At 38.5% G+C, this 23,418-nt stretch overlaps 1 protein-coding gene across 2 annotated transcripts; it reads right to left on the bottom strand.

The window, feature by feature from the left end:
* Positions 1-125: 125 nt before the first annotated feature.
* Positions 126-21,807, bottom strand: LOC144633267 (uncharacterized). 2 transcript variants are annotated; one of them, XM_078492110.1, is made up of 5 exons: positions 21,688-21,807; positions 17,680-17,748; positions 16,000-17,394; positions 15,200-15,264; positions 126-293 (listed from the first exon to the last, which is right to left on the bottom strand). In XM_078492110.1, exons 2-4 carry the CDS (start codon positions 17,738-17,740, stop codon positions 15,233-15,235), a joined length of 1,488 nt encoding a protein of 495 aa, XP_078348236.1. In that variant the 5' UTR covers positions 17,741-17,748; positions 21,688-21,807; the 3' UTR covers positions 126-293; positions 15,200-15,232. The 2 variants fall into 2 exon arrangements, with proteins under 2 accessions (XP_078348236.1, XP_078348237.1); XM_078492111.1 differs by having other exon boundaries at positions 17,680-17,740; positions 21,688-21,791.
* Between the last annotated feature and the right edge of the window lie 1,611 nt (positions 21,808-23,418).

Raw genomic sequence — 23,418 nt, forward strand, 5'->3', positions numbered from 1 at the left:
GCTTGGGTGGGGTTTGCGTGGGTAGGTGCATATTTCAATGTTGAGAAACTGGGACGAAATGTGTTTCTTCTAACCAAAACATTTTGATTGGCTCTCAGACATAAACAATAAATTATGCAAAAAAATTATGTTTTACTTTTTTCTTTATTGAACTATGACCAGTTCTTACAACTGAAATACTAAAGCAACCAAAACTAATACAATAACACTAAAAGCACAGCGATACTAAATGTTGCGACTCTTAAAGCTTCTTCTAATCTTGCTCTTTACAATTTCCCAGCGTTAAGGTATACCTGTGGAAAAGAAGAATTAAAAGTGACTCTTAAAAACCCCTTCAGTCAGAAGCTCTGAATATCAATTCTTAGCATACAGATTTTTGTGCATTCGTTTTAATTCTCTGTCATCTCTCGGTTTGATAACACCAAATGACCCAACCACGTACAAAATGATACCATTTCTAAATTGGAAGGGAACAGGCTATTGCAACTCGTAATTCTTGAGAGGGGTAGATGCCTTCCTGCGCGCGTTTGAAAGCGCTTCAACCGTTACAACAAATTTAGGTTAGTTTTTTGGGAATATCATATAAATTGAAATTTTTTTAGAAAAAAGGATAGAAATGCGAGCCAAGTTTGATTTAACTACCGCTGAACTATTCGGCCTATATGCTTATTGTGTAGCTACTACTACTACTACTACTACTACTACTACTACTACTACTACTACTACTACTACTACTACCACTCCTCCCGTTGGGTCGCTGAGCGGACACTTATTCAAAATAACTCCAAAAAGCTATAACTCAACAACAATAAACTATTATGACATAAAACTCGGCGAAAGCATGGCTAACAATAAGACATATGTTATGTTAGTTTTCGAGAGTATTCGGCTCACTTGTGTTGGAGAAATAGTCTGTTAATGGCAAAGATGTGTCCGCTAGGCGCCATTGCTGCCCGTTCGTGCTGGAAAATCGTTTTAAAATCCAGAAATAGACCAAATGTTGACTAAAGATGCCTTAAACTGGTTCATAGAGTTGCGGCAAGTAACTCTCGTAAGTTTAGAAAGCGTTCATTTTTCGTCCCAAAAAATTCAGTAAAGGTGTCATGTCGAGTGGGTGTTTCAGGTTACACGAAAAACGGGAAGCCCCATTTTTGCACAATTTTGACTTCATGCTTCTCTAACTCTGTCATTTTACGGGAGTTAGAGGTGATTCTCACCCAAAAGGTAGATGTATATATTGGCAATGTGTATGTGGAGTTTAAGCTTAATCGGATTTATATGGTGCTGTCAGCACGTGTTTTAGTAAGGTATGTTTGAGTGCGACAAAATGTCCGCAAAGCGCCATTCCCTCAAAATGTGCCATTTTGCCTTTTTTTAAAACAAGTTGTCTAAAACCTTGAGAGTAAGCCAGTTTTAGTACCCCACATTAAAAGATGCGTTTTTAAATGCTTGTATGCAATGTTTCACACTACTAGGTCTAAACGGTATTTTTTTACAGATTTTTTTTAACATTGTCATGTCCGCAAAGCGCCACAAAAGGGTGATTTTGGCTTACTCTAGAGAGATTTAGCGCCTTTGTTTCTGGGGGAATTTCCTTACTTCCTAACTATGTTTCACAACTGTCTTTGCTCTTTATACCCGCGTATTTGTTTTAGATCAATAAAAACACACCTTGTTAATTTTCACAGTTTTGGACATGCACCAAGGCTGCAATAATAGTAAAATTTGAAAAATTTCTAAAAAAAATTATTTGCACGGTAACTTTTTGAAACTTGTCCAAAACAAATATCTTGTTAATGCCTTCATATTAAAAGTATAACAAAAATTCTGGCTGCAAACACATTCAGTAGATATTTGTTTATGACACCGATTAACGACGCAAACGTTACCTGCGTCTATGGTTCAAATGTCTATATCTTCGCCAATATTTAAGCTTTCCATGATTTACCTCCTGAAAACTTAGAAATTCGCACAAACTGTAATATTTGAGAGATTGGTCGTGAAACACTGAAGCGTTTTTTCGGGGGCAAGTTTTTCGTCCTTTTTCTAAAAAAACGTTTTTTGACATAATGGTGACCGTTCATAAAACTTTCATAATTCGTAAACTAATCAAGCTTCTATCTTGTTTTTTGGGCTATTTGGTACATTTACATTTTCCCAATAGTTGGGTGCAGTGCAAGCTTAATTTGTAAAGATTTGTGGCGTCAGCAATGGTTTTCATGTTACCAATAAAAGAGCCTCTTATGTCCGCAAAGCGCCATTTGTTGAAGTTGCGCAAAGTGCTCTGTCCGGAAAGCGCCAGTAAAGTAAGAGTTATTTTTAAAGTTGTTACCAGACTTCTCACAGCCTTACAATAAAGACTCCAGAGCCGTACACTGAAGATGTTGTTTGAAGATGCTGTTATTTACCCTCTTGAAGATGCCTTTCAATGTTCTATAGTAAAAAAAAAATGCACGCTTAAGGTCTAGAACCCTGCGAAGGACTAGCACCCATCCAGGGTAAGTAGCAATACTCCTAGTCGCTTAATGCTACAGAAACTAGGATAAGCTCCGGCTGTATGGGCCATTTGACTCGGAAACAGTCTTTACCGTTACAAAGAGCTGCTAGTTGATGCCCTAGCCGTTAGGTGAGGGCATTTAACTTCTTTTCTAGACCTAAAAATGCATTATTTTCTTAACCCTATCCAGACCGGGGGGGGGGGGGGAGCGGAAAGTGCCCGCGCCGACTTTGAACGCTTATAACTTTTTTAATATTCTACCAAACGCTGCCAAACTTTGCGACTTTATCTAACATTTATCGAGGATACCTAAACTTTGAGCCAAAAAAAATTCTGTTAAAAAAAGAAACGCGAGTTTTATTCGCGTTAAAAACATGTTTTGTTAATTTACTATAATGAAGTTTCAGCGTAATTTAATTTCAAGCCATTGTGAAAAAACAAAGGTTTCAAGGACGTTGATTCAAGTACAGGCCAAATATGATGCTCAGTAGGCATGAATCACCATGTAGGCGTTAAAGGAGAAGTTCACTCCAGAGTGGCCATTTATTTTCTTTACGCCAATAAAAAGTTTATACAAAAATATATTATTCACCGAAATTTCAGCTTCCAACGAGCGCTAAAACAATACGAAATCTTTCTCTAAAGTAGCCCAAAATTCGACAACTGAACGCCGCCATCTTGGAGCTAGTAATGTATGCGTGACGTCAAAGAGCTCAGCCTGAAGTTTGAATACTCAAAACTCCTTGTTTTGTTTTGTTTGTCAAAATGCCTGTTTGTGCAGCTCCATGTTTCTCAAACAGAGCTCCAAGAGATAAAAAAACCTTTCACCGTCTTTCAATATCTAAAGGAAAAAATGCTCACGAATGGATTATAAGAATGAGCAGAAATGAAAAATTCCTGGCAAAGTGGACATAAATATTTGTGTGTTCCGAAAACTATACGAAAGACTGCTTCGAAGAAGATCACAGATACAGTCTCCTAAGTGAAAATACCCACACAAAAAGAAAAAGGCAGACGCAATACCAACCAATGTTACGATTATGCTATTTCACTTTTTTACTTTATTTCAGGGAGGATTTTTAATCAACCAGAGAAACTCTCTGCTGTTGTTGTTGTTGACTTCGTCGTATTTTCTCGAGTAAACGCGGGTCCCCGATTAAACGCCGGGTCAAAATTGCTAACTTTTAAATAAACCCTGGGGGCGTTTGATCGAGGTCCCGGCGATTCTTTGTGGTCAAGCAAACAAGTAAATATATTCTTTTCAGTAGCACTGCTACGACAAACTGGTACGGTCTGCTACTTTGGTAATGTTTTATCATGTTCAAGGAAACGTCCGACGTAAAATAACTAGGATGAATGCTGTAAACAAAACGAAACAGCAATGTTCGCGTTCATATAGTCATGACTGACGCGAACAGTGGAGGAGGACGTTTATAACCGCGAAGGACATTGGCGACATTGCCGTTTATGGACTTATTGGTTGTTTATGTTCTGTTTGTCACAAATCCTGATTGCAACATGCACGTACCGTATGCAATACTGCAACATTGGTAACATGATCATCCTCGGAGACCCAAAGACAGATTGTCGAGCGGGACGACGGGAAAAATCGAGGGTCTCGAAGGATAGGTAATAATAGATCAACCTGAAAAAGTTGCAGAAAATTGCACTTCGATAATGAACTCGATCGGACCCCAATTTAACGCCGGAACACACAAATATTTGTGTCCGCTTTTGAGCAATTGTTCTTTTAATATTGAAAGACGGTGAAAACGGAAATACCTCTTTTTGTATTTCGTGGAGCTCTGTTTAAGCAAAATGGAGCTGCACAAACAGGCATTTTGACAAACATAAGCCACTACAAAAAACCAGGAGTTTGAAGTAATTAAAATTTCCCCGCTCAACTTCAGGCTGAGCTCTTTGACGTCACGCACACATTAACAGCTCCAAGATGGCGGCGTTCAGTTGTCGAGTTTTGGGTAGGCTTTTATAGATTGTGCTCCTAAAAGTGGCATATTATGCTACTAGCAGTGCTCAAAATTTTGCCAAATTATGCAAAAATTATGCCAGAATTCCCAAATTATGCTTCTGATTTCCGAAATTATGCTCACAAAATGACGTAGATTCTATACATAGAGGTGCGCAATAACGACACCAAATTATGATGTTTTTTAAATAAACTGTTGTTGTAAATTTATTTGTGTTTATGGCAGTTTATCACGGCCGTCAGCTGTCCAAATTAGCTGCTCGCATCTCTAAACCGTTTGTAAAATGCCTCCAACGACTTAACAATCACAATTGCATAGCTAAAACACGCATTGTAAGAACAAACTACCTAAATTTCATTTATTTCTGTAGAAAGTACACCATATTTACTACATTTTATGAATTTATGCTCCAAAAAGTGCTAAAAATTGCTAATTATGCCGTGGCAGTGCTCGTTTCACAAATTATGCTTTTTAGCTCCAATTATGCCAAAAATTATGCTAGCACAATCTATAAAAGCCTAGTTTTGGGCTACTTCAGAAAAGGATTTCGTAGAGTTTAAGCGCTCGTTAGAAGCTGAAATTTTTGTAAATAACATATCTTTGCATAAACTTTTTATTGGCGTAAAAAAAATTAATGTCCATTCTGGAGTGAACTTCTCCTTTAAAAAGAGCATCAGTAATGTGTAATAATCACTAAGGAAATTGCCGGCTTTCTTTCCCCATTAACCCTAAGACACATTTATTCTACTCGTTCTGAGACTCCTTTTAAACACCAGGTGATCTCGTCAATATTGACTGCTTATCACAAACGTTACTAAGCGTTACGTTTATAAGTGATTACCTAAAAAATAACAAAGGAAAAAATTTCCAAACTTTTTTTATCAAAACAATGAAAACTAAGATTTGCTTAAACCCCCAAAAATGGGGCTTTAAAGGTAAATTCTTAAACCCGACATAACATCAAAGGAATGTATAGGAATTTCGAAGTTGATAACGTCAAAGCAGTCCGTAGAACTAGAAGCAAGAGATGTCTCTGATCCATGTAGGTTTTCAAATACATTAGAAGATCTGTCAGGTGATAAGTAATCGCGCACACGCGTAGAAAAAATGCGGCTTGTTTCACTGATGTAACAACGATTACAGCTTGAATATGATAATGTGTAAAAATATGACAATGTGTCAAAGCAGTCCGTAGAACTCGAAGCAAAAGATGTCTCTGATCCATGTAGGTTTTCAAATACATTAGAAGATCTGTCAGGTGATGAGTAATCGCGCACACGCGTAGAAAAAATGCGGCTTGTTTCACTGATGTAACAACGATTACAGTTTGAATATGATAATGTGTATACATCACGCGTCTAAAGACTACCATGGAGGTACATAATTTTTTCACTAAAAAAGATCTTAAGTGTAATACTCCATAATTTTCGAGCTTTTTTAGAAGTTCGCGGACACCGTACCTCACCGATTTCGCTGAAATTTGGCATGCAGTCTTGTTTTAGGGTCCTAACTACCAAATGGATATTAAAACGTTTCAATTCTTTTTATTTTGGAAAATATCGAGAAGGCCGATTTGAAGCGTCCGTGACGGCCCGCCAACATGGCGGATCGAAGGTGTTCTTGTTACTTCGACACTGAACCTGCCGTCACAGTTTCTCGATCATACTTGGTATAGTTATAAAGAACTATCTTTCTTCTTTCTATATATCACAATAGATTCGGCAAATGTTGAGTTTGGATGATCAACGGCCAAGAAGTTCGAAGGTATGTTAACGATGTTTTGAACAGTCTCAAATTTACTACAAAATGAAAGGCTTATAACTCCACTGTTATCTCGATTTAGAACAAGCCATTTACCATGAACAAAGCTTGTTCATTGGTGAATTGATTCCATTAATAAAAAAATTGGGGAAATGTAACCGTTAAGAATAAAAAATTATGGAACCTCTAGTAAATTGGCCATTTCAGCGCCATTTCAGCGGATCAGCTCATTTAACAGCAAATAATCGGGAGAAACATGAAAGGGTTACAGTCGTTTATAATAAGCAGTTTTCAGGTATTCTTTGCTTATCTTAAACAAATACATAATCTTTGCCAAAGATATGGCGATTTTTGAGCGTACGATCGTTTCTCCAAATTTTTATGTCGGCAACTTTATTTTATTTGTTGTCGAGATTATACGCTGTTGTTATTCAGTATTCGTTTCACAAGAACTTCTGTTGCTCGCATTTCCCAAATCACTGTTTAAGAAATTGCCCATTCCGTAACAGGGTCATTCTTACTTTTTCTTTAAAAATTACTAGGAAAGCAAGAATGTCATAGAACGGTTTTATACTAGTGAAAATACCTGTCAGACATAACTTCAACTGTTTGTGTTATCTGGCTGTTTTCACAAATATGCAAATTAAGGAATTCTTAAAGTGCCTATCTTTAACTATTTCACGCTTAAAAATTCCTCTAAATCTTTTCGCCTACCTTTTGGCCAAACGAAGTTTTGTGTCTCCAGGCAGAATGCTCGTTATCAGCAATGAAAGTCGAAGAGATACAGAAGCTCGAGTAAAATTCTAACTGCTGTGAAATGAACATCGTTTGAGCTTGACGTGTATTTATAGATTGCTCATTTAACAGCAAATAATCGGGAGAAACATGAAAAGGTTACAGTCGTTTATAATAAGCAGTTTTCAGGTATTCTTTGCTTATCTTAAACAAATACATAATCTTTGCCAAAGATATTGCGATTTTTGAGCGTACGATCGTTTCTCCAAATTTTTATGTCGGCAACTTTATTTTATTTGTTGTCGAGATTATACGCTGTTGTTATTCAATATTCGTTTCACAAGAACTTCTGTTGCTCGCATTTCCCAAATCACTGTTTAAGAAATTGCCCATTCCGTAACAGGGTCATTCTTACTTTTTCTTTAAAAATTACTAGGAAAGCAAGAATGTCATAGAACGGTTTTATACTAGTGAAAATACCTGTCAGACATAACTTCAACTGTTCGTGTTGTCTGGCTGTTTTCACAAATATGCAAATTAAGGAATTCTTAAAGTGCCTATCTTTAACTATTTCAAGCTGAAAGATTCCTCTAAATCTTTTCGCCTACCTTTTGGCCAAACGAAGTTTTGTGTCTCCAGGCAGAATGCTCGTTATCAGCAATGAAAGTCGAAGAGATACAGAAGCTCGAGTAAAATTCTAACTGCTGTGAAATGAACATCGTTTGAGCTTGACGTGTATTTATAGATTGCGCTCGAGCTCCGTTAATTAAGTTTATTCATTTGGCGATCAGATAAAAATCAATGAATGATCAGAGTTATTAAAGTCCATTTCTAAGCACGAGAGACACGGAAGTTTGTTTCAGAAGCATTTATGCACTTTTGTTCTTTTACACAGTGGCCTAAATTTGGAACAGTTCGGGGAATGGATTATCAATTACTCTTCGTTATGCCATGTCACCCCTTAATGTGGGAGCGCCGCGCCTCAATTCACGATAAAAAATTTATGGCCGCCAGGTCCATTTATGAAGTTCTCCGCCAGGTCACTCAATAGGCAGGTTACGAGCCTAGTGGCCCATCAGGCCGGAGCTCATACCGGTTTCTGCAACGTGAAGCGACAACGAGTATTTTTTACTCCACCCGGATGGGATGCTATTCCATCGCAGGGTTACCTCCCTTCCCGAAAAGCTAAAGATTGACTGGTAATCATTTTTACACCTGGCTAAGGAAAGGGACTCTGGGAGTTGAGAGGCTTTCCAAAGAACTTAACGCATTGTCCCCCAAAAGCTCTATCCAGGACTATTTGGTCCAGAGTCCAGCGCAGTGACCATTATTAGGCCATCACGCTCCCCAACCGTGTAAGAAAGTGCAAAAATCTGCTTGTATAAGCCCTGGGGTTGTACAGTTTGGTACGAAATGTGGGCTTTTAAATGTGGTAGGTCTTATATCCGTGGTTGGGTTGCGGTGGCTTAAAGCGAAATTAAAAAACTTCTTGTTTTCTGAAAAACGTTTTTATAAACTGATTTGAATTACATTAATGAATTAAAGGGACAGTGTCACCAAGATTTAATAAAATTTAAAACTCTCAAGACGGTAACCTGGTAGGAAAAAAAGTTGCCTTAAACTTTGACAGTTGACTTGGAAGAAATATATGGGCCTTGAATTGGAAGGGCTTATGAGAGAAAAGGATAAAAAAGGGAATTTCACAGAATCTGCTCAACAGCGTACTCTCGAGCAGCTTTCATTTATCTGCCCACTGTCTTTTTCTCTCTCCAGGTTTTAGTAAGGCCAGACCGCTATGAGTGGATTTACAATTCATATTAACACTTTTTTGAGATTTTTAAATTCCGGTTCGAGCTTTGGGGGGATATTGCGTTGAGTTCTTCGGAAAGCCTCTGTACTATCATACCGTATTTACTCGAATAAGCGCCGCCCCCGAATAAGCGCCGCCCTCGAATAAGCGCCGCATTTCGGACAAAAAAGTTAATAAGCGCCGCCCCCGGCGCCGCAGTCCCGATGCGGCGCTTATTCAAGGAAATCTCTTTAACTAGAAACAGAACTACAAAGCAACTCTTAAACAAACTTGGACATTTCTTTCCATCAAAAGCGACGTTCTGCAGTTCAAAGTGCTTGTTTTACCGCTCAGTTCTTCTATTAAACATTCTTCAGTACAATCTTCAGCAAGAGACGACTTTTGGCAATCAGGGGACCCTATTTTAATAAATGTAAAGGATTAGATTCTTTGTGGCGTCAAACTTTTTAATAAGCGCCGCCCTCAAATAAGCGCCGCCCTCGAATAAGCGCCGCACTGGAGGCCGCCGCGGCGCTTATTCGAGTAATTACGGTAGTCCCTTTCTTCACCTAGGTCGGCGATAAGGACATCCGTGATGTAAGTCATGACGCATCACGAGAGGTGTCCTTATGGAGAGGTTCGACTTTAATAAAAAAAAAGTCCGAGATAACAAAAACAGCCAAGTTCTCACCTGCTTTTTTTTTTGTAAAAATCTGGACGAAAAACATTTGTATCTTTTAACTTGCCCTAAAAAGAATTGATTCGAAATTCATTTCAAATCAATGAGGAAAATGTGTTAGCTTCACTGTTATTATGTTGTTCTTGCCGCGAGTAAGCCACGCCTTCTTCGAACACGATAATTACTGATGACACAAACGTAAAGTCATGTTCATTTTAAAATCAGCTCGCATTATGCTTATTAACAGATGAGCTCTTTTGTTCAACATTCAGACCACTGTGTCAGAGATCTAAAGAGGATTCGGAGGCACCACTTCCACCCCCCTCCCCCCGCCTTCCTACAACAACACCAAAAAAAACCCAAACTCCCAGCTATTATAAATGCAGATTTACCGCTAGAAGCCGAGTATTTTTTAACCGCGTCAGTCAATAATAAACCGGTATTTTTATGCATAAATGCTTCTGAAACAAACTTCCGTGTCTCTCGTGCTTAGAAATGGACTTTAATAACTCTGATCATTCATTGATTTTTATCTGATCGCCAAATGAATAAACTTAATTAACGGAGCTCGAGCGCAATCTATAAATACACGTCAAGCTCAAACGATGTTCATTTCACAGCAGTTAGAATTTTACTCGAGCTTCTGTATCTCTTCGACTTTCATTGCTGATAACGAGCATTCTGCCTGGAGACACAAAACTTCGTTTGGCCAAAAGGTAGGCGAAAAGATTTAGAGGAATCTTTCAGCTTGAAATAGTTAAAGATAGGCACTTTAAGAATTCCTTAATTTGCATATTTGTGAAAACAGCCAGACAACACGAACAGTTGAAGTTATGTCTGACAGGTATTTTCACTAGTATAAAACCGTTCTATGACATTCTTGCTTTCCTAGTAATTTTTAAAGAAAAAGTAAGAATGACCCTGTTACGGAATGGGCAATTTCTTAAACAGTGATTTGGGAAATGCGAGCAACAGAAGTTCTTGTGAAACGAATATTGAATAACAACAGCGTATAATCTCGACAACAAATAAAATAAAGTTGCCGACATAAAAATTTGGAGAAACGATCGTACGCTCAAAAATCGCAATATCTTTGGCAAAGATTATGTATTTGTTTAAGATAAGCAAAGAATACCTGAAAACTGCTTATTATAAACGACTGTAACCTTTTCATGTTTCTCCCGATTATTTGCTGTTAAATGAGCAATCTATAAATACACGTCAAGCTCAAACGATGTTCATTTCACAGCAGTTAGAATTTTACTCGAGCTTCTGTATCTCTTCGACTTTCATTGCTGATAACGAGCATTCTGCCTGGAGACACAAAACTTCGTTTGGCCAAAAGGTAGGCGAAAAGATTTAGAGGAATCTTAAAGCGTGAAATAGTTAAAGATAGGCACTTTAAGAATTCCTTAATTTGCATATTTGTGAAAACAGCCAGATAACACAAACAGTTGAAGTTATGTCTGACAGGTATTTTCACTAGTATAAAACCGTTCTATGACATTCTTGCTTTCCTAGTAATTTTTAAAGAAAAAGTAAGAATGACCCTGTTACGGAATGGGCAATTTCTTAAACAGTGATTTGGGAAATGCGAGCAACAGAAGTTCTTGTGAAACGAATATTGAATAACAACAGCGTATAATCTCGACAACAAATAAAATAAAGTTGCCGACATAAAAAGTTGGAGAAACGATCGTACGCTCAAAAATCGCCATATCTTTGGCAAAGATCATGTATTTGTTTAAGATAAGCAAAGAATACATGGAAACTGCTTATTATAAACGACTGTAACCCTTTCATGTTTCTCCCGATTATTTGCTGTTAAATGAGCTGATCCGCTGAAATGGCGCTGAAATGGCCAATTTACTAGAGGTTCCATAATTTTTTATTCTTAACGGTTACATTTCCCCAATTTTTTTATTAATGGAATCAATTAACCAATGAACAAGCTTTGTTCATGGTAAATGGCTAGTTCTAAATCGAGATAACAGTGGAGTTATTAGCTTTTCATTTTGTAGTAAATTTGAGACTGTTCAAAACATCGTTAACATACCTTCGAACTTCTTGGCCGTTGATCATCCAAACTCAACATTTGCCGAATCTATTTTGATATATAGAAAGAAGAAAGATAGTTCTTTATAACTATACCAAGTATGATCGAGAAACTGTGACGGCAGGTTCAGTGTCGAAGTAACAAGAACACCTTCGATCCGCCATGTTGGCGAGCCGTCACGGACGCTTCAAATCGGCCTTCTCGATATTTTCCAAAATAAAAAGAATTGAAACTTTTTAATATACATTTGGTAGTTAGGACCCTAAAACAAGACTGCATGCCAAATTTCAGCGAAATCGGTGAGGTACGGTGTCCGGCCAAAGTTCGAATCTTATAGACTATGACAATTAATTTTATAAGTAGAAAAAACAAGTTTAATATCAATTGGCTTACAAAATCCATTTACAAGTAATGTTGTGCTGCGTACATTTGAAAACCGCATAATATGTGACCTCTCACGCGAAAACGTTCCTTAGGACTTGCCGTTTTGACACGGATAGCCGCGCGTTTGTCGTTCAGTATCCGTGTGCACGGAAAGGGATGCCGTTTGAGCCGTGTTAGCTATCCGTGTAACATACATTAAGGGCCGTTTGAGCCGTGTGGCCGTTCCGTGTGAAGAAATTTACTAGCCGTTCGAGTCGTGTAGTCGTTCCGTGTGAAGAAATTTACTAGCCGTTCGAGCCGTGTAGCCGTTCCGTGTGAAGAAATTTACTAGCCGTTCAACCGTTTCATGCAAAGAAAACTTTTAGCCGCCCAAGCAGCGAAAGCTATCCGTTTAAAGTTCGTCAGCCCTTGAAGCGGCTTAAGCTACACGCTACACATATAAGAAAGTTGACAGACATTCAAATGGCATGAGCTAAAAACTGCCCCTTAGTATATAGTAAAATTAATGTGCTGTTTACAAACACCTCGTTTTAAACAGACACGGGTTTTTTTTCTGCTCTTGAAATATCTTCGCTTTTATAACATTCGATCATCGACAAAAATTTTATCAAAGACTAAAAACTAAGTTCAATTTAACGACACGCGTAGAAGCATGAAAACGAAAAACTTAGAGAAAAAATATGCTTGAATGCTTTGACTTTGAAATGATTTTTCAGCGCAGGACAGTTAAACAATGGCGGCCTTCTTTTACTAAATTTTGTGACGCGCGTAATTTGAAATAAAGGGTAGGTGATTCTTATTCGAAAACGTTTACAGGTTGCGCGCCGTCCTCTTTCGAATAAAATCGCCAAGTGTGTCGCCGGCTTTAGTTATATAACGGTTAATCAAGCTATTAAAAACGTGCTCAGGATATAGATTCTTGTGCATGATCTCAAACAAATTTCGAATACCATTATAATAACCTAACCAACTGTGGTTATCTTAAAGGTATGTCATTAAGGGTGTTGACCAGCCCAATTATGAAGTTGAGGGGTGCAAAACGCCCAAAAAATATTCATTTTTTTTTCACTTTACAATGGAGAAAGAAGCTAACTACCTCCTGCCTTTTCTTGATGTCCTCACAGACAACCAAACCTCCACCCTTACCCCTTACCTCTACTTATCGGAAAAAGAATTTCACAGCTTTTCTCACCAATTATTTGAGTGATAAGTCTTCTGATCAATCATAGCTATAGAAAACTCTTATGTAAAGCTAAAAACAACTATCAGTGAATTAATTGTTTATTACATTAAGTCTACATCACAACAATTAACAGTGTCTAGACCATTGCATCCACCTTTAAGAGCTCAAATAAATAATTAATTCAGTATGGGGGCTACCGAACCATCTTTACCGAACAATCTTTGAAGATATTTTTCTCCTCCTTAACAGCCAAAAACTTCAAAATACACATAAATTGAGATACCGCCAAGCTAAATATTTGGTCATCACGAACGAAAGCCAATAAGACTGTCAATAAGGCGAAAACCTGTTACGATCAAAGGGACGCCCAAAATATGTAGAATCGGTTTACCTCTCTTAAAACAGCATGCATTAAATAGAAGATGTAAGTATGTGTTAGAATATAAAGTATGAACCTTTTCGGCTTTGATACAGAAAAACGGGCAAACATTTAAAAAAGGGGGAAAAAGCGCCATTGGACCGGACGGTCCGCTAAGCGCCAAATTTGCATAATGTCCGCTAGACGCCATTAATGTCCGCAAAGCGCCGTAGTGTCCGCTAAGCGCCACTAAAAATGTCCGCAAAGCGCCATCGCTGTCCGCTAAGCGCCACATGTCCGCTAAGCGCCACTAAAAATGTCCGCAAAGCGCCATTCATGTCCGCTAAGCGCCAAAGGAGGAGTGTACTACTACTACTACTACTACTACTACTACTACTACTACTACTACTACTACTACTACTACTACTACTACTACTACTACTACTACTACTACTACTACTACTACTACTACTACTACTACTACTACTACTACTACTACTACTACTACTACTACTACTACTACTACTACTACTACTACTACTACTACTACTACTACTACTACTACTCGAGTGGTTGTTAGGTAAAGGAACGACTCTTGTGCTTGATTTGTTTTTCTCTAGCTAAGACAACAACCAATCAGTTTTGAATCTTACCGCCCTTTGCGACTAAACAGCGAACTTCGTGTTTTATTTTCAGTAAATGGTACAGGCATACTCGGAAAAAGAATTCCGAGTGTTTCCAACAAGTATTAAACCTATGACCTCCCGATTAGTATTTCGGACGCCTTCCCACTGAACTATAGGAGACTCGTGGTAGATGAGGCATAAAATGTTTTGATGATACTCGCAGTATCTATCATTAGGGACTTTAGGATACCTGGACGGCTGACCTCGAGGACGGTGCGAGGACGGTAGAATTTCGCGAGGAGGACTAGGTTGATGTCGAAGTTCTTGGCGGGAACTTCCAACGTTAAGAGCCGTCGTGTGTGAACGGAGGACGGCTTCGTTAGTGGATCAATAATTCCTTAGCCTAAAACTTGCGAATAAAAACATTTGGCGCTTCTAGCCCAAAGTCTGAGACCAGAAAGCACTATTTTCATTCACAGGGTACAAATTCCAAGTGAAATTTTTGTAGAAACACAAGCAAGAAAGTTCATAATTTCACGCACGTGGCTTCGCCATCAGCGTTTATGCAAAGCACAGCAAATATATTCGCAACCGCAAATAAAACTTGACTTCTTAACTTTTTATCAGTACCAAACCAAGAATACCATAAAGGACTACCTAACATAGTAACAGAATTAAAAAATAATGCGATTTTTAAACGAAATCATACAAAAAACACTCCCGTTCACTGGTGGACGGCAAAACTCTACTTCTCACGTCCTCGACAACAGCTGGACGGAGCTGGACGGCAATGTGCGTGAAGCGGGCATGCGCAATATAAGCTACACGCGAAAAATTACTTCCGGTCAGCCGTCCTCGTGGTCAGCCGTCCAGGTATGTTAAAATCCCTATTATCATTCAGTCGACATACAGCCTAAAATATCAACCGTGTGACGTCACTGTATCCACAATGACGTCACACGGAAGAATCAAAATCGAGAGAGGTTCGCGGTAACTCGCCAGCAATTTTTTTTGCTGTTTTTAAGGCTTTTTTCAGAATTTTTTTTGCTTAGACCTAATTTAAAATCGCCAGTTTGACTATCTAGCACTTGATACAAACAGACAAAAGAAAGTACAAGATGCAAAGGGCAATACGATACTCACGTTTTCTTAGCGGGACACCATAAGATGCGCACCTTAATTCAGATTGCCTGCGTCTTCGTAGGTGGCTGCATAAAACAGAAACACAATAAGCGATTTTCAGACGGACGGTGGAATCGGCATTGGAGGCGCGATGACCCTATTATTTTCATAGCGCTGGGCTCCAGATCGTGAGGTCCGGATCATTGTGTTTTTTTTTGGCCAAGACAAGTAAATTAAATCATGGGGGAGCCCTGCGTTGGACTAGCAACCAATCCATCTTCTATTAGTGCATTCTATTAGCCAATTTCTCTGGCCTTACGATGCTCAGTGCAATACAGTTTAAACAAAAAAATTGTACTTAATTATTATTCTTGCGTGTAGTGCGTATAAAGGTTTTTAAATAACTTGCGTTCTCGCTCGTTTGACGCCTACAGTACAACATTTGTGGAATGACGACCAAAGGAAAATATCAAAGCAAATAAAATAACAGTGAGAAAATAAAAGAAACAGAAAACACTTGGTAGCCACGTTTTTGTTTCCTCTGTAATCACTTATGTCCAGGATTGAACGCAAGTATTGTTTAACGAGTACTTCATGTTTGACTGTGTTATTTGACATTTCCATATTACTTTATATTTGACAGATTTTGGTGTGTTTTGGTGAACTTTTATTTATGAGGACACTTTGTGATGCCTGTCATGAGAAACGTGCATCTCATTTGCGTTCAATCCTGGACATATCTGTCTGTAATGGCTAAAGTGTCCGTAACCAAAGGAAACTCACTTGTTGGTTAAAACAAGTTCAAATGTTCATCACTGTACCTGACAATCGCTCTTTGCCTTCATCCCTCTTGCCGCGTACTACCCACTCACAACAGCTCTTGCCGCCACTGCAGGTGCCAGATCGATGGTTGTAGCTGCCATAACCATCATCATAGCAAATAGAAACACAATCGTATTGGCAGGCTCCCGGCTCTCTTTTTGCCACTTCAGCTTCCCTCTTGCCGTGTACTACCCATTCACAACAGCTCTTTCCGCCACTGCAGGTGCCAGATCGATGGTTGTAGCTGCCATAACCATCATCATAGCAAATAGAAACACAATCGTATTGGCAGGCTCCCGGCTCTCTTTTTGCCACTTCAGCTTCCCTCTTGCCGTGTACTACCCATTCACAACAGCTCTTGCCGCCACTGCAGGTGCCAGATCGATGGTTGTAGCTGCCATAACCATCATCATAGCAAATAGAAACACAATCATATTGGCAGGCTCCTGGCTCTCGTTTTGCCACTTCAGCTTCCCTCTTGCCGTGTACTACCCATTCACAACAGCTCTTACCGCCACTGCAGGTGCCAGATCGATGGTTGTAGCTGCCATAACCGTCATCATAGCAAATAGATACACAGTCGTATTGGCAGGCTCCTGGCTCTCTTCTTGCTACTTCAGCTTCCCTCTTGCCGTGTACTACCCATTCACAACAGCTCTTGCCGCCACTGCAGGTGCCAGATCGATGGTTGTAGCTGCCATAACCGTCATCATAGCAGGTAGGAACACAGTCGTATTGGCAGGCTCCTGGCTCTCTTTTTGCTACTTCAGCTTCTCTCTTGCCGTATACTACCCACTCACAACAGCTTTTCCCGCCACTGCAGGTGCCAGATCGATGGTTGTAGCTGCCATAGCCATCATCATAGCAGGTAGGAACACAATCGTATTGGCAGGCTCCTGGAACTCTTTTTGCCACTTCAGCTTCCCTCTTGCCGTGTACTACCCACTCACAACAGCTTTTTCCGCCACTGCAGGTGCCAGATCGATGGTTGTAGCTGCCATAACCGTCATCATAGCAGGTAGGAACACAGTCGTATTGGCAGGCTCCTGGCTCTCTTTTTGCTACTTCAGCTTCTCTCTTGCCGTATACTACCCACTCACAACAGCTTTTTCCGCCACTGCAGGTGCCAGATCGATGGTTGTAGCTGCCATAACCGTCATCATAGCAGGTAGGAACACAGTCGTATTGGCAGGCTCCTGGCTCTCGTTTTGCTACTTCAGCTTCTCTCTTGCCGTAAACTACCCACTCACAACAGCTTTTCCCGCCACTGCAGGTGCCAGATCGATGGTTGTAGCTGCCATAACCATCATCATAGCAAGTAGGAACACAGTCGTATTGGCAGGCTCCTGGCTCACGTTTTGCTACTTCGTCCAATTGACGGTACAGCGGGTTTGCTGAGATCATAAAGACGGTACATTAGCATATTTCTATTCAATTTTTTTGTTAATGTGAATGCAACTATGAAAATTAGACAAAAAGAAATAGAAAAAAAAAAAGAAAAGGCGCAAACACTTCGATGCGATGATGTAATTCCAAACAATTCCATAGATCTAGAGTCCATAGCCTTCGTGTGAGTTTTCTCAAACGATTACGCAATCTTTGGTAAGTTAAAAATATATAGTTTAAAGGAGAAGCAATGTTGAAGTAAAGAAGTGTTAATAACAATTATACCAACTTACGTTTCACGCGACAGTGAGCCACAACAATCACAGCAAACAAGACAACTAATTTGGCAGACATCTTCAAACCTGTAGTTTCGAAAAAGAAGGGGGAAAAAGCAAAACGATCGGATGCTGCGTTTGTTACTGAAGTATGGCTAAAAGCTATATTTAATTAGCCTGTCCCACTAATTCAGTCACCTCCATCCTGTGTTAGTGTTGAGAACTGAAGTGTTTCTTGTTGTCATTATCATTATGATTGCTACCAGACAAGTATATTTATTTCAATACAGTTGAAGCTCTGAAAATCCCTAATAGTTGAGCGAGGGTTATGAGCTACTTTTCTAAAAGAAACACGACAAAAATGCTCTAAGAAACATTCGGTGGTATTTGTATTGTATTTTATTGCTTTCGATTGCTTGATTAGTCATGCTTCATAAACTTCAACTACGTACTACTTGATATAAAGCGCCAAAATAAATTGCTGTTGACAAAGAAAGATATTTCATTGCTAGCTAGCTGGGTATATTGACAATTGGAGTTACAGCGAATTTACTGATTTCACTCCTTTCTTTTAAGAAACACCAAAATCTGTTTTAAAATAAGGGAATTTGGATATATGAACAACCACCCCATTTTCGCTTGCTCGTGTACCGTTAAAAGTGTCACGACCCAATGGTTTCATTTCAAATTCTGTATAAAGTCCAGAATTAATTAGCCATACTCGTCTTCATATGCCAACACTGTGTTGAGTAAGGACTTTGCAGCCGCTGTAATCCGTTTCAAATTGGCAGATTGTACCGGTATTTCGCCGTAAACATATTGCTGGTAGCCTTTCCGGAGATCACCAATTGGTATGGGTAATGAAATGGTATTCTCGTGAAATAAGAAAAATTTCACATGCGTTTTGCCAAAATTATTATCATTATTTCCCTTGCCATTTACCTTTAAAAGGGACCGTGTCACGGCTGAGTTAAGTTTTTGTAAGTTTTGCCAAATACTCGCTATGAAAAATATTTGCAATAAAATTACTTCTATAGATCTAAATGACAAAAAGTATAAATTCATTTCAACCAGATGGGTCTCCTAGGCGTTATAATTTAAAATTGCAAGCAAACGAAGTTAACTTTGAAAACTGTACAGCCCAACAGTATTTCAAAAACCCATTTCGCACTACGATTCAGGCTTCTTCACTTTTGACCATCCGTACCTTCTTTTGTATTTGCAGTGTTATTGAAATGTTCCTTCACTGTTTTAAGCGGTTATTTTTATATTCCACCGAATTTGATGGCCATTTCCCATGTCTAAATTTGGCTAAAAACCGTTACACAGTCCCTTTAATATTATGGTTGACAAATAACGCTCAGAGTCGTGCGGAGTTTCTGAGTTTCTGACTTGTTTATTGTATCGAGAACTCCAAGCATTGAAAAGTTTATATTTAAAGCATACGTGTGTATTTTGGTTTAAGTTCGCAATTTTCTGAACTTTTAGAACAAAACCTTTTAGAATCCTTTTTGTTGTTTATAAATGTTTCAAAGTTGAGTCAGCTGTTAAATCTTCGTTACGTGATTGGCTATAATTCGTCACGAATGAACTGAAAGCGGCACTTTTGTAAAATCTGCTCGAGGCCATTAATTTTATGTAATTGCCTTCATATCTTGAAGTTGTTTTGACGTTTTGAAGCATAAATTGTCGCTAAAAGTTTATAATACGGCCAAAGCAAATTGGCCTTGATGAAATCCATGCGAAAATGTGCAAGTTTAAATTTTAAATTAAACCTGGACGCCATCTTGGCAGTGAGATATAGACGTTGCCATAGCAATTTTGTAATTTCACATGTAAAATTTTATAAATTAGCGCTCAAATATTGCGCCAAAATTAAGGAGCAATTTGTCATCCCAGGGGGGGGGGGGGGGGTACTCCGACTAGTAAATGCGTGGGATGATCGAATGAAGGCAAAACTCGGGACCCAAAAAAATCCCTTAGTCTTCCGACATTACCCCAAAAAATCCCTGGACCAAAAATAACCCCCCAAAAAAATCCCTTGTGTAATTACCCCTAAATTGCCAGGAGGGTGCAATAACGCTCGAGTTTGATTATTCATCATACCATAAATACGCCAAGGCCGCGCCAAGGCACTTCAGTTTGTTTTTAATACCCCAATGAAATCCCCTATTTGAATCAAGTCACCCAAAAAAATACTTGCCAAATCTTCCAACCCAAAAAAATCCCGGAATCGAAAATTTCAAACCCAAAAAAATCCTTCGATCATCCCCGTCATTTACAAGCCAGAGTCCCCCCCCCCCCCCCGGGTTTGTCATCCATGATATTATAGGAAAAAGGAACCATATTTCTTGAACAACATGCTTCTTGTTAGCAGTTTAGACACGCAGATTTATCAGTAGTACCCTTCCACAAAAAGGAAAGAAGTAAAACGTGATGCTTAAAAATTCCAGTTTTATGAATAAATGTCATAAGTATATTTGCTTGCTAATCACGACTCAGTGGTTTAATTCATGGAATAATTAAATAATTATAATTGACAAGCTGAGTACCAAAATATCTTTACCAATCATGTTTTTACAAAAGCGCTTGCTTTCCGCGCTCTGACAGTAGGCTTTGGTAGATTGTGCTCCTAAAAGTGGCATATTATGCTACTAGCAGTGCTCAAAATTTTGCCAAATTATGCAAAAATTATGCCTGAATTCCCAAATTATGCTTCTGATTTCCGAAATTATGCTCACAAAATGACGTAGATTCCGTACATAGAGGTGCGCAATAACGACACCAAATTATGATGTTTTTCAAATGAACTGTTGTTGTAAATTTGTTTGTGTTTTATGGCAGTTTGTCACGGCCGTCAGCTGTCCAAATTAGCTGCTCGCATCTCTGAACCGTTTGTAAAATGCCTCCAATGACTTAACAATCACAATTGTATAGCTAAAGCACGCATTGCAAGAACAAACTACCTAAATTTCATTTATTTCTGTAGAAAGTACACCATATTTACTAAATTTTATGAATTTATGCTCCAAAAAGTGCTAAAAATGGCTAATTATGCCGTGGCAGTGCTCGTTTCACAAATTATGCTTTTTAAATCCAATTATGCCAAAAATTATGCTAGCACAATCTACCAAAGCCTATCTGACAGCATATTTTATGAGAGTACTTATAATAGGCTAGCCACTCTAATATTGGTATTTTAATACTTAAAAGGTTTACTTGTTTTTAGCAGTGTTTCCTTAGTTAAGGTGTTCTCGACTGGTTTAATAAAAAAATAAAATTGCAAACCAGGAATTGAAGTGAGCAAAATATATATATATCCTAATTTTACATTTCGATAAGTAAGTCAAACAGTTAAATTATCCGACCCGCATTTTGCGCCAAAATAAATTACGCCCTAGCTTTTCAATCGAAGTGCTTTCCTGACCTAATTTGCGCCAAAATTTATTACACCATTTACAATCAAATTAAAGTGCTTTCATAAGCTAAGTGTCACATCTCAATTAACATCTTAGTGATACGCTGGTTTAACACAGAACGCGCGTTTAAAAAATGTCAGATAACTCTGTTATCTCTCTTCAAAAACTGTTGCAAAAGGAATTTCGTTTTTTTTTTGTTCAAGGCCGAGAATAGTGTTAAAAAAAGGGTCCATGATGCATGCACAAACTTCCTGACATATCTTCCCATTGCTAGACACTGTGCGCCAAGTTTTGGCGGGATGTTAATTCAGAGCTAGTTAACCTGTACTTCGTGCATTTGCTTCCTGTTAAAGAACTGCTTTCGGTTCCTTGAGAAACGATCAAAAACTGGGAATCTTGTGTTGGGTGGGTTTTCACGTCGTTTTAACCGCGACTTTAAATATCGAATTTTAAGTTGCCTTTCAAATTCAACTGCTACATTTATCGATCTTATGCGAATATATGTTTACAACGAAATGATTCCAGTTGTTTCAAACTGATAATATTCTCAAGCATGGACAAGCAAGCTTAAAAAAGTAAAGCAATAGATTTTCTAAATTCAACACACCTTTTTAAATGCTGAATTGCAGAGTCAAGCTCAAATCTTGCTGGGAAAATAAAGACTTCAACTGAGCTGGAGTTAACACCCTGCCTTGTTAGCTGAAATGCACAGAGGTATCGATTTGGCTGATCTATTTAAAACAGAACAGTGATTGCCCACTGCAGATAAAATCTATGCATTCTGTTTGCGATTGGTTGAGAAGTCAAGAGGTGAAGATCGCATGATCAGTGATAAAGAGAGGGTGGATTTTACTTAAGGCGGAGGGAGGAGTGGGCTATTTATGGTTGACTTAACAATAAAGATATGATCGATGTCATATTCTGGGGTATTGAAGTCTTTTGACTTATTCCCACACATCATTTCTTTTAATATTATGTTGCACCAAAATGTTGCAAAATGGATACCATCTAGCTAATTGTATGCGGTATTCTCATGTCTCAAGATGTTGATCGCCAGTTTAAGATTCAAAGGGGACAACGTTTGATTGTCTTGTGTGTGCAGTAAAATTGGCGGGAGTCTTTGAAACAACTCTTTTCAATTTCGAGGAAATGATTGGTGACCTCTGGCAACTATTCTCAATCGAATAGTTGTTGAAACCAAAATTAATTTGAAATTAAATCACCTGTTAGACAGAGTGGCGTCAAAACCATGGAATGATCTTAATTATCAGTTTACCCGTCGGGCGGACTGCTTAGTTAAAATCAACAATTGGTCATTCATACCAAAAGCAAATCATCTACAATAAACAACTTTAAGGTAGTTGTAATTTTGCAGGTTCTACATTGTATAAGAGCACAGATATTAAATACAAGAGTTTCTGGGCAATCGAAAAAAGAGTTAATATTAGTAGGCGTCGTCACGCATGCATGCATATTCCAAAATATTGATGGCCTGAAGAATCGAGATGTCCCGGATTTAAAAAGAAAGAACTGGGAAGCTCAAAGAACTGCAATCATATTTTTCAAAACCAAAGGAAGAGAAAAAAGATCTCCTCGTGCGCGAACATAACATCAGTCCGCTCCTATTTGGACCATTTGCAAGACATTGCACTGACTGTACATGTATTGTAATGAAAGTGTGACTTGTAGTTGTTCACCAGTTAAAGATTCAAAGGAGAAAGCGTTAGATTTCCTGATGTGTGAAGCAAAATTCCCCAAATTCCAGTGGCATGAGGGATACCAAGTCTTTAAAACAACCCTTCTCAATTTCAATTTCAAAAATATGTACTGACTATCATAACAATGTTTACCGTAACAATGTTTTTTTTTTTTAATTAAGCTTTGAAACTGATAAAGGGACGTGGACATTCAATTTACTTCCAACAATCCGTTGTAACCGTTTTTTCGATACTCACTCAGCATTATATGCCCCTGAAGAAGGTTAGTTTTGTTCAACCGAAATATTGGGCCAAGATAAATATAAAACTTCAGTACCTAGCTGTTTCACGAGCCCTGCATTTTAAAGATTGTTTATTTATTCTACTGCTAATCCTGATCTACGCCTAAATCCGGCTACAATTTGCTTCTGTTTGTCAGAGTAGATCTTGCATATAGTTACAGAAGTCACTGGTATTACTTACAACATAGTTTTGGTCTGTTTGGTTAAAACCCGAAAGAAATGTATGTATGTCTATCTTCCTAAGCCACAACATAGTTAGGTCACTAGAATATAGCCATCATTTGAACATCAGCAGTCATGCATACGAACTGTAAAGCCTAAAAAGAAAATACATGATTA

Source organism: Oculina patagonica, chromosome 12 (assembly GCF_052425735.1).
Source record: "Oculina patagonica isolate OP01 chromosome 12, crgOcupat, whole genome shotgun sequence".
Taxonomy (NCBI): domain Eukaryota; kingdom Metazoa; phylum Cnidaria; class Anthozoa; order Scleractinia; family Oculinidae; genus Oculina; species Oculina patagonica.

What these genes read in the sequence shown, in the direction of transcription:
- LOC144633267 (XM_078492110.1), bottom strand. Translation starts at nt 17,740, where the DNA reads ATGTCTGCCAAATTAGTTGTCTTGTTTGCTGTGATTGTTGTGGCTCAC. An exon ending in GGCTCACTGTCGCGTGAAAC is followed by an intron (nt 17,395 to 17,679) that starts GTAAGTTGGTAT and finishes TTATGATCTCAG; the next exon opens with CAAACCCGCTGTACCGTCAA. An exon ending in AGGCAAAGAGCGATTGTCAG is followed by an intron (nt 15,265 to 15,999) that starts GTACAGTGATGA and finishes TGTTTTATGCAG; the next exon opens with CCACCTACGAAGACGCAGGC.